This window comes from Galeopterus variegatus, unplaced genomic scaffold, assembly GCF_000696425.1.
Source record: "Galeopterus variegatus unplaced genomic scaffold, G_variegatus-3.0.2 Scaffold1026, whole genome shotgun sequence".
Lineage (NCBI taxonomy): Eukaryota > Metazoa > Chordata > Mammalia > Dermoptera > Cynocephalidae > Galeopterus > Galeopterus variegatus.
This window is the reverse complement of record NW_007727137.1, coordinates 19,780-30,626: the sequence shown is the minus strand read 5'-3', so window position 1 is coordinate 30,626 and position 10,847 is coordinate 19,780. Positions and strand designations below refer to the sequence as shown.

The 10,847-nt window shown below is 64.0% G+C and overlaps 1 protein-coding gene across 1 annotated transcript in view; it reads right to left on the bottom strand.

Moving 5' to 3' along the window:
* Positions 1-580: 580 nt before the first annotated feature.
* Positions 581-10,847, bottom strand: part of CEP170B (centrosomal protein 170B) — a 27,028-nt gene continuing 16,761 nt past the window's right edge. The window contains 11 exon segments of the mRNA XM_008574267.1: positions 581-2,316; positions 2,440-2,491; positions 2,610-2,703; positions 3,109-3,197; positions 3,324-3,467; positions 3,827-3,977; positions 6,054-6,297; positions 7,702-9,423; positions 9,592-9,682; positions 10,134-10,307; positions 10,703-10,847. Coding sequence (XP_008572489.1) covers positions 2,069-2,316; positions 2,440-2,491; positions 2,610-2,703; positions 3,109-3,197; positions 3,324-3,467; positions 3,827-3,977; positions 6,054-6,297; positions 7,702-9,423; positions 9,592-9,682; positions 10,134-10,307; positions 10,703-10,847 — 3,154 coding nt within the window. The 3' untranslated portion in view covers positions 581-2,068.

The window sequence follows — 10,847 nt, the reverse complement described above, 5'->3', positions numbered from 1 at the left end:
CATAAAATAACTATCTTTTCTCTTTTTTATGGAGCAAACATCTGGAAATTTCCCAGTTTTGCTTTGCCACCTAGGCTGCCACCTAGTGGCGCCATCTCTGAACTGCAGCCTCCCCTGGTCTCCGGAGTCACATCGAATTTTTGAAGGGAGACCCCCAGGCCCAGACTCCAGGGTGCTGGGCCCCACCCCACCCCAAATACCACCGATGGAGAAGCAAGGCCAAGGTGACAGACGCCAGTGTGCTGCCGCATGACAGAAGAATGATTTATTAGAACAAATTCCATGGCAAATCATATAAAATAACCATATTCTGAAAGACAACCACGAGACCACCTGAGAACAAATGTACAAAGAGACGCCTCCGAGAAGCCAGACAAATAAGTCACCAATCCCAAGTCGAAGGCTGGAGGACGAATAAAAGAACTCAACGTGGGGAGGAACGCGAACTCATGAAAAAAAAAACAAATTGTACAGGGATTCCCAAGGGGAGGGGCTTGTGGATGGAGCAGTCCTGGACGGGGGAGGACGGCCACTGCTTGCTTCCAGGGACAGGCTGTGCGGGTGGCTGTGCGGGGCATGCAGGGTGGGCATGGCCCCGGTGGGCTGGACTAGCACCTCCTCCACAGGGACAGCAGGCTCTAAGGGTGGGGACCGGGTGGTGACCCCGCCACCCACCCCTGACACACACACATAGACATCAGGTGGGCTGGGGGCACAGAGGCACCAGGGCCCATGCACTCGACTCCAGAGCAGCTAAATGTAAACAGGGAGGCGCCACCTGCTCTGGGCTCTGGGTCTGGGCTTCACGGTGCCCTCCCCCAGCAGCTGGGCCCTGTCCAGGCCCGACACTTGCCACATGCCAGGAGGGTTGCAGAGCACACCATACCCGCCTGGTTGAGGTGGGACATCCCCACCTCCCCTGACCACAGCCAACGGGGCTCTTTGGCTTAGGGGCCGCTCCAGGAGGGGCCACACTATGCTCATCTGTCACCTGGCACACTCCCAGCTGAAAGAATCCTGAGAAAACGAACTGTTCCTGAGGCCTGTCCCTGCCAACGCGCTCCCCCATGAGGGATCAGGCACCCAGGAGCCTGCTGCAGATGCCCACTTAATGCCCACAGGAGGATGCGGTGAGGCTGGAGGGGAGGGCACATTGTCCAGGCCACTTCCAGAAATCTGGTGTCCTGTCACTTTGGTCTAACCACTCGCCTCCACCTGAGGGGCTGCTCACCCACCCAGCTGCACCCAGACCCATCGGAAGCCCAAGTGCAAAGGCCCAGAGCCCCTTGCTGGGACGTGCCCTATAGCTCTGAGTGCAGCCTGGAAACATGTCCGGGCTAACTGTGTGCATAATGCATGTGTCTCTGCACCTGTGTGTGCACGGGCAGGCTCTTGGCCAGCCCCTGGCCCACACTCAGGAGGGCTCCACTGGCAAAGCCCACAAGCTCAATGGGTTTGGCAGTTGAGATGGCACCAAAGGCTTAAAGCAGTGAGGTTCCTGCCCCCAGTGTCTCCATGGGCCACTTGCCTGCCATTGGCTGCTGGACCCTGTGCAGCTCCAGCCCTGTCTTCCTCAAAGGTCCTGGGGACATGCCCAAGCCCTCCCCAGCCACGTTTGGCACTGAATGACCCCGCGCCCAGCCTCTCCTCCTCTGCGTGGCCTTGGGCCAGCACTCAGGACATTATGGGCAGTGCACGGCCCTTCCAGACCGAGAGGCTTTCGGCCAAGCCTGGAGGAGTGGCTGCAATGGCACAGACTACTTTTTCCTTTAAAGCTAAAGACAAAATGACAGCAATGTAGAGGGGTGGGGCATGTACCCTTGAGGGCTTGCCCTTGGCTGCGGCCACACCAGGAGGCCTGTGGGGGAGGGGTGGCACCCAGGTGGCAAGGCTGTAGGTGTGCTGGGAGCTGGGGGGGTCTGGGCGTGGGAAGCGCCCACCCATGGGGTTATGGCACGTGTGGGGGTTTCCACAGAGAACCATCTGCGGCCGGGCAGGTGGGCCATGTGATGGATGGGGCGGCACAGGACGCACGCACACAGGGAGGCCAGCCTCGTCCACCAGAGGCCTAGATCAGGAACCTCTCCTTATCGGGGAGAAAGGCGGGGTCCGGGAGGCCGGGGGACCCGCAGTTGGCCCGCTGCGGTAAGCTCCTCAGGGGCAGGGCTGGCAGCAAGGTCTCCGTCAAGGGGGGTGAGGATGGACTTTGGCCTGCCGTGCGGCCCTTCCCGAGTCCCAGCTGGGATGAGCCCGCGGAGCCCCTGTTTCCCATGAGCAGGTCCAGGTTCCCGCTGGGGTCCACAATGGCATTGATGACTGGGGGGAGGGCCAGGTGAGTTAGGCCAGCAGAGGGTCCTGCTTGGCAGCCCTGCAAGAGGCAGGGCCCCCCACCCAGGTCCCTGCGCCTCCCTTGCCTGCCCAAGATCCGGCCACACCCACCTTCCAGCTGCTTCTGCACCCGTCGCAGTTCCTTCAGGATGGAGCTGATTTCCTGAAATGTGCAGGAGGAGGGTGGGTGGAGCAGGACCACCCAGGGACTCGATCCCTCCCCTGGGGCTTAGAACAGCTGGGGAGCCTGCCCAAGGGACTGGGTGGGGGCCCTGCCTGACCTTGTTGGATGTCTTCAGGATGGGCACCTCGTTCTCAGCATTGATCCTGGCTTCCAGGTCCTCCCACGCCCGCTCTGAATTCTGAAAGAGGATCCTGCGGCAGTGGGGTGGGAGCAGGGACCAAGATGGTGACAACAGAACCGAAGTATGGCAGCCTCCCAGACCTACCCCCACCACAGTGGAGCTCACGCCACCCACTGCTGGGCCCAAGGGGGAAACTGAGGTCCAGAGCAGGACCTGGCTTGCTGACACATAGTCTCTGTCTCTGCCTGACACGGAGGGTGGGAGGGCTGGGCCAGGGACGAGGGCTGCAGGGAGGAGGCGCCCCCGAGCTCAAGCTCTGCTTACTGAGAGCTGCACACATGTGCACTCGTATGTACCCATCAGGCCATGTGACGTCATGTGAAATCAGCCCTGACACCGGTCCCAGCTCACGTGCTGGTGTTCGCATCTGCACCTGAGACTCTGGGGCATTGCCCTGGGCAGAGCTGGGACTCACTTCATCTTCTCGGCAAGGTGCTCCGTGTTCTCACGGATGGCGTGGGACAGCTGGGACACCGGATTCAGCATCAGGTTGTCGAAGATCACCTGCAAGGACCCAGCATCAGCATGGCCGTGGTACCTTCCAGAAAGTCCCGACCCCTCCTCCTTGCACCCGGACCCGCTGTGCAGCCGGCTCTCTGAAGGTGGTGGTGGGGAGGGGGGTGGCCGTGCCTCCTCACGGTTCCGAGGCCTTGTCTTGTTGGCCAGGGCATCCTCCCGGCTGTCATTCATGTTCTGGTCAAGGTCCCGGGAGTTCGAAGAGCCAGGCGGCACCTTCTGGAAGTTGAGGCTGGCCTCTGGGATGCGCTGCACCAGCTGCAGGATAGGAGCAGGTGGTGTTGGACCACCTGCTTCCCCCGGGGTGGAGACAGCGGCATCTCCCCTGCTGCAGACAGACCCCCATGCCCCAACAGCCCTGGGTCCCCCTGCCCTCAGCTGTGCCCAGCTCCAGCACTAGCAGCTCCCCAGGCCCCAGGCTCCAGCTGCAGAGCACAGGCTGCACCGTGGGGCCTCAGTGAGGGACAAGGGCCACGACTGCCTCTGCTGTGGTGTGCAAGGGGCTGCCCGAAGACCCTGACCCAAACCTCCTCCCTGGCATGTGCACCTGGGGGCAGCAGGGGCCCCACAGGCCTGGCCAGCTCTGGCACGCAGGCCTCTGGAAGCCTGGGGCTCACCTCCTCGTGGGCAGAAATGGTGGAGTTGGGAGTGCTGGCCATGTTGCCAAGGGAGGGGCTGCGGGTGGGGCCCAGAGAGTCACTGTCCCCAGCCACGTCATGGATTTCCTGGGCCAGGATGGCCACATCCTTCACCAGAGTCTGGCTCAGCCTGCAGCCGGCAGGAAAGACGGCAGGTCCTGCAGGGGTCCTCTCAACCCCAGCATGGAGGACCTAGGGGCAGCAGGAGCCAGACAGGCCTGAAGCTGTCCCCTGCCTCCCCCAAGCACACTCCCCCCAGGTCAGCACTGGGTGAGGGGCAGGGACCTGGGGGTATGCGGCTCCCCAGCCTGGCCCCAAACCACATCCAGCTAGCTGCTGGCAACACAGCAACCGGCTATGGCCCCACCGGGAGGCTTAGCTCCCCGTTAGCATAAGAGGGGTGGGGTCCAAAGGAAAGGTGGGCAGAGACCCCCAGGCTCCTGGCATCCATGCTGCCTGCTTCCCCTGCTGTCAGGCCTGCATGGCACAGATGAGACTCAGCCACACACACACCCAGCTCTGCAAACAGGGAACCCGAGGCAAAGGGGGTGGGCTGAGGTCACAGCAACAAGAACCTAGGGCTCCTGACTCTGTGGATCAGAGTTGGGCAGAGGGAGGGGCAGGCAGGGACCTTCCCTTAGGGCAGAGAGACCAGGACCCCCAAAAGCCCTTCCATGGGGGACCCACACCCCTACCCCTCCTCCGGGAACCTCACATGGGAGCCCACAGCCTCCAACGCTAGCCAGCTGGCCCCCCTGGAAGAACCCCAGGCTCCACAGCCAGCAAGTCCTGCACCGCTTAGGCCCTTGGCCCAGGTGTCAGGGGCACAGGGTCCCTGGTCACTGTCAGCCACCAATCCTCATGGGGGGAGGCATCCCCCATCCCCAGGCTTCCTGGGCCCTCTAACACCAGCAGTCACCTAACACAGACCAACCCTAGGGCCCCACCTCAGCCCCAGGCCCTCGGAGGACAGGGTCTCTGCTCCCAGCTCTCCCAGGATCCCTCCTAGCTTCCAGTGTCTGGCTTGTCCTGGGGCCCCCCCTCCACACCTGCCCTTCCACCTCTAGTGGCACCACCAGCCCTTGCTCCAGACGTGGAGCACAGTGGGAGAGCTACCAGCTGGCCTCCTGAGCTGCCCACGAGGGCTGCCCTCACCCCACTCAAGGCCACGGCTCCCCAACCGGGCTCAACCCTCCTTGCATCGTGGAGCACAGTGGGAGAGCTACCAGCTGGCCTCCTGAGCTGCCCACCAGGGCTGCCCTCACCCCACTCAAGGCCACGGCTCCCCAACCGGGCTCAACCCTCCTTGCATCAAGGAGAAACATGGTGACATCAAACTGACATGGACCCTGCTTCATTGCCCTCACCCCTCGCCCTGGTCACTTGCTCCCCTGTCTCCTAAGTCAGCATGTTGGTGGGCTCGAGCTACCCACTTTGGGAAGCAGAGACCTTGAGAAATCCACATGGGCCTCCAGTCCTCTTCCCTTCTCTCCTCCCGGCCTTCTGAGGCCTGGAGGACCCCCCACCCAGGTGCAGGGCCTCTGTCCAGAGCTCCCCACCTGCCTCCACAGCTGACCAACAGCGCCCTGCTCTAAAACTCTGCACAGGCAGTGTCACCCTAGCCAGGCGTCCTGAGAGCTCTGTCCCCAGCCCTCTTCAAGCCCCTGTGTGCTCCCCAAAGCCTCATACTCCCACGTCTTAGGCTGCCACCTTTAGCCAATGATGCCTGTGCCTCCGTGCCAGCATGGGCCACTCTCCTAAGAGCCACCTGGCCCGGTCACCTCCTTTGGAAGCTCTGCAGGCTCTTGAGCTCAGCATCCTCAACCCACTTGCCACCTGTCCAGCCCTGGCTGGGGCCTCCTGCTCCTCCAGAGCTTTTTGGGGTTGGCCACCGCAGCACCTACCATTCAGCAAGGCCACTCCTGCCCCCACCTGTTTACCTGTGCCTCCTCCCAGTGCTGGCCTGGGGATGGGCCCTCTGCCCAATGCCCATGAAAAGGTCAGTTCTAGTAAAAACCTCAGTGGAGACCATCCTTGCACCTGAGGCCCCCTGCCCCCAGGGCAGATCTACACCCATCCCCCTGCCAAGCATTTGCTAAGCCGTGGAGCAATGGTAGCCCCCAGCCCAGCCCGGCCTCAGGTGCTCTGGGCCCAGGGGAGGCCCCATCCGGGGGGGCGCCCCACAGGCTGAGCTGCCACCGCTCACCTGGCAATCTCGGCAATCTCAGCTGTCTGCACGATGAAACCGTAGCGGTCAGTCCCCTCTTCCTCGTCGTCTGTGTCCCGGGGGCCAGGAGCCCGGGACCGAGAGCGGCCAGAGCTGCCAGCCCGCGGGGTCTGCGTGGCTGTTGAGGCATGGGAGCGCGTGTGTTTGGGGGAGCCGTGCTGGGAGCCGTACTCCTCCTCGGACGTGGAGGTGTAATCCGAGCCCTGCTGCCGGCGCCGCGTGTCTTGTGTGAGTGAATTGGTTTCAGAAGCAAGAACAGACAGAGCAGCACTCAGCGCCCCATGCTGGCCCTAGGGTCCCCCTGGGTGAGGGCCCAGCCCTGCAGGATGGGCCGCGTCGCAGTTGGCACCTTGCACCCAGACACCCTTCAGCTGAAGCACCAGCAGCTGCTGAGCCCAGAGGATTGCTAGGCCACCATCAGCCCAGAGATGCAATTGGGGTGGGCAGCCTGGCACCCCAGGGCCAGTGGTGGGTCTGGGGGTGGGGGGGTCTGCGCCTGAGGAGATGGGAACCACCCCCCTGGGTGACAGGGAAGCCGTGCCTGGCCAAACAGACGATGGGGATAAACTCCCCATGAACATTGTCCCGGGTGGGACCATCCCAGTGGGTGAGGACAGTCGCAGTCACAGCCCCTCCCTACCAGCGGCCTGCTTTCATCCCACCCAGCTCCCTCCCAGGCAGAGTCATGGGCTCCTCAGCAGCCCTCTTCTGAGCCCCCAAAGCAGCATCATGCCCCATCAAACCTGTGCCGTCAGATGAGGAGGGGTTGCGGGGGCTGGCGGTGATAGAGCAGGAGGTGGGGGTGGGGGTGGGGACAGTGGGTTCCCGCCTCAGCCCACAGTATCTGCTCCCAGCCCGTCCCTCAGACCTGTCACCGCAGCCTGCCCAGGAGACCCCGAAGGCAGGGAGGGGCTGCAGGAAGATGCCGGGCGTCAGGAGGAAACTCGCTAGAGCAAGTGGGAGCTCAGAGGTGCAGCAGCGGGGGTGAGCTGCACCAGCAGCACCAGCCCAAGAGCAATCCACTCGAGGATGCCCGGGGCCCTTGGTGGGGCAGGCAGAAGAGGACGTCCTGCCACCCCAGGTAGGAGGCCAGCTCTGGCAGCCTCAGTCGCCCGTTGCCCTTGTCATACGCATGGATCTCAGGGTTTCAGGGGAGAGTCTGCTGCTGGGGAGATTGACAGTCCTGCCCGGGCCATGGGGCCGGTGGGCTCAGAAGAATGTTAGAGTGGTTCTCGCAGACGGGCACAGGTGTGCCCCACATGGGGGATGGGGAACCATGGGAGGGAAGGGCACTCCCCATTCCCCTGAGCCCCAGGGTAGGAGGCCAGGGGCTCCATATGCGCCTCAGGAGCCCTCAGGAGACCCAGCATGGAGTACAGGGAGAGTGGGAGGTCCAAGGCCCACCTGGGAAGATGGGGGAGCCCTTCCTTCCTGGAGACAGCCAGGGTCTCCTTGCCCCACCCGGGGACTCCCCTTGGTCCATGCACACGTGTGTGTGCAAGTCTGGTGACACACCGGCCTGGCTTTGGGAACAGGACTAGGGGCCCCGTAGTAGGAAGTTGCACAGAGCCCTGATGGCCCCGACACCGATTCAGCCCCAGGCTGCCCGCCTGCTCCCAGAACTTACTGGAGGAGTATCTGGCGCTGCCTGGGCGGGCCCTGCTGAAGGGCTGGCGGGGGCCGGTGGTGGCAGTGGCGGCGGCCTTCCTAGCGGCGGCCCGAGCTTCAGCCATGGTGGGCTTGCGGCCGGCACAGTACAGCTCGGCACTGCGGCCAGAGAAGCTGGCGCGGGTGGGGGCCGCTTCGGAGTCGCTGGGCCCTGTGAAGGAGCCAGCCCGCTTTCGGGGCATGGCCAGGATGTCCAAGCGTGACAGCTTCTTGGTCTGCTCAGTGACTGGCCGGCCTACTGGCTCTGGGTTGGCCGGGGTCCCCCGTTCCCCATCCGCAGCCTCAGTGTCCGAGGCATCCCCCAGGCGGGCCCGCCTCAGCCGGGAGGCCCGTGTGGGCCGTGGGGTGGACAGGCTGTTGGAGCGGGTCAGCGCCTGCTGCACCTTCTGGGCACTGGCTGAGCCACGGCTGTGCTCCTCCCGGGCAGCCAGGGATGGTGGCGGGGCTGCTGGTTTCCGGCGAGGCCCTGGCCGCGCTGCCCCTGTGGCCTCAGGGGTCTCGTGGTTGGAGGTGACCATGTCTGAGCTGGGTGGGTGGGTGAGGCTGGAGCCACGCTCCTCATCGGGCCAGTCCAGGGAGCCTCGGGTCCCATGGCCTCGCTGCACGGCCAGGCGCCGCCCCTGCTCCCCACGACCTGGGTCTGCCAGGCCTAGTGGGCGATGCTGCTTTTCCGAGAGCCGCTCGCGGGCACTGCCCAGGCCGGCACCTGCCAGCTCCTGTGCTGCTGGTGGGGACGGTGGCTTCTCTTTCTGTGACCCCAGGGACTGGGGGGTCGTCGGGCTGGGCCCATTCTTGCCACTGAGCAGGCTGACTGTGCTGGCCGTGTCCACGTCCGAGTCCCCAGACAGGGAGTCCTCTGGTGGCCTGGGGACACCACCCTCCCCACACTCTGTGTCCGTGGACTTGGACAGCAGTCGGGCCTCCAGGGCCGCCAGGGCTGTCTCAGTCTCCTTCAAGATAAGCCGAGTGTCCTGGGAGTGGATGTCCACGCATGAGGCCCGGGCTGCAGTCAGGTCCTGCAGGAGGGGGTGGCTAGAGATGTGGGGCAGCTTGCTGGGTGCAGGGGGGCCACTGGCTGGCTCCTTAGTGAAGCTCTCTTGTCGGACAAAGGCCAGGGCCTCCTTGGGCGGGGCCAGGCTGGGGCCGTTAGGTTCTGGGGACTGCCCGGTCCGCAGCTGGATGACCATTCTCCCATTGGTGCTGACGTAGACGCCGTCCCTCACAGGGTGGCTGGGCTGGGCTGCCTGCCCTGCACCCTCCACCTCCCCTAGAGCCGAAAACAGTTTCCTGGGGAAGGCGGCCTCCCCATTCTGGTCTCCGATGAAGAAAGAAGTGGGGACTGGCTCCCCGGGGATCCTCGGTGAGCGCCGACCCCTGACCCATGCTAGCCCCTCCTGGGGGCTCCTGTACCTCTCCTCCTGCTGCTCCACGCCCAGCTCAGGGCCCCGGCCACCATCAGACCCACTGGCGTCACTGAGACTGTCTGGGTCCAGGTCCTCCTGGCCTACAAGGCGGCTGGCCTGCTCACTGCTCCGCTCTGGTGGCCCAGGTCTGCTCCTCCTGGCAGCCTCGGGGCCTGCGGGGCTGTCCGCCCTGTCGCTGGGCAGCTGGGGGAGCAGTCGCCGCGTGCGCACAGGTAGGGCCCCCTCAGGCTCACTGGCTCTGCGACCGGGGCCATCCTCTGTGAAGCACAGGGCAGCCGGTTGGGGTCCGCTGATCTGTGGTCTTCTCTGTGCACGGGAGATTGACTCTCCTCCAGACACAGAGGAGGCAACTTATGGCTGCAGTCAGTGGCCTGAGCCACACTGGCCCGGCCCCCTCCCCCCACCACAGCACTGAAGCCACTTACCTGCAAGGCCTGGGTCTGAGTAGCTGTCAGCCAGACTGGCCCAGCGGGATGCCCATTTCTGACCCACAGGAGAGCCTGGCGCCAGGAGCCCCTGCAAAGAAGGGCAGGAATGTTTCTGCAGCAGGGGCGGCAGAATCCAACAGGAAGGGGCAGGAATGGAGGGGCGGCAGAGAAGCCCACCCCACACCTGCTCCCCTCATGCCTGCCACCCCCGTGCCTCCTGCACGCACCCCTTGCAGACGCAGCCAGGAAGTCCCCTCGTTGCTCTCCCAGGCCTGTGGGTCCCCAGTGTGACCACCCTGCCAGGGCTCACCCAAGCGTGGTTTAGAGTTTCAGAGGTCAGCTCCTAGTCAGTGGACTGGGAATGCAGGTGCCAATCAACTCTGGGCCTCTACACCTGTCCCTGGGTCCTCCACACCGAGCCCAGTCCACATGCCAGGTGAGTGTGCCCCTCAGGGGGAGTTCCAGCTCAGCTTCATCAGGGGCCACACTGCCCTCTTCCTGCCCTGGCCCCTCCCTGGGGTGGCTGTCTGGCCTTGTACCTGGGGCTCTGCCTGGGGGTTTGTACCCAGCGGCCGGAAGGCAAACTCCTGCAGGAGGGCCATCCGCTGAGCCATGTCCCCGTCACCGGACTCATCTTTGTCCCCTCGGATAACTGGGCGGAAGGTGGCCGAAGACACCCTGGAGAGTTCAGGGGACTCCAACACCCCAAAGACCTGCCAGGAGGAGACAGCCACGGGAACCAAGGGTCAGAGGTGCCCAGTTCTCCACTCTCCACTCAGACATGACCCCACTCACAGGCTGCAGGGAGAGCAAAGGACCTGGTTGGCCAGACTGGCTAGTGGCAGGGACATACAGCCTGGCTGTCCAGCCAGGTATGTGGGGTGGGGAAACAAAACCAGCCCTAGACAGGAGGGAGGGCCGGCCACACCAGCCGTGCGTGCATGGCTTCCTCCAGCCCCTGCCACCCAGCTCAACAGGATGCAGCAGCCAGAACTGGGATTCTGCAGGCCAGTGTCTGCCCCCGACATCACCAGCAGCCCTAGAGTCCCCTCTAACCCTGCGGCCTCCCACGAGGGTCCTGCAGGCCTGTCCTGCTGCCTGGTCGCACCTGGTCAATCATCTTCCGGGCCTCCTCCACCTCCTTGTCCTGCGCCTCCGTCTCGATGGTGTAGGTCCCTGCGTCACTGAGGCTATCATCTTCCTCCTGTTTGCGTGCCTTAGTAAGCTGGGGGTCGGCGGGGGGTGGTGGTGGG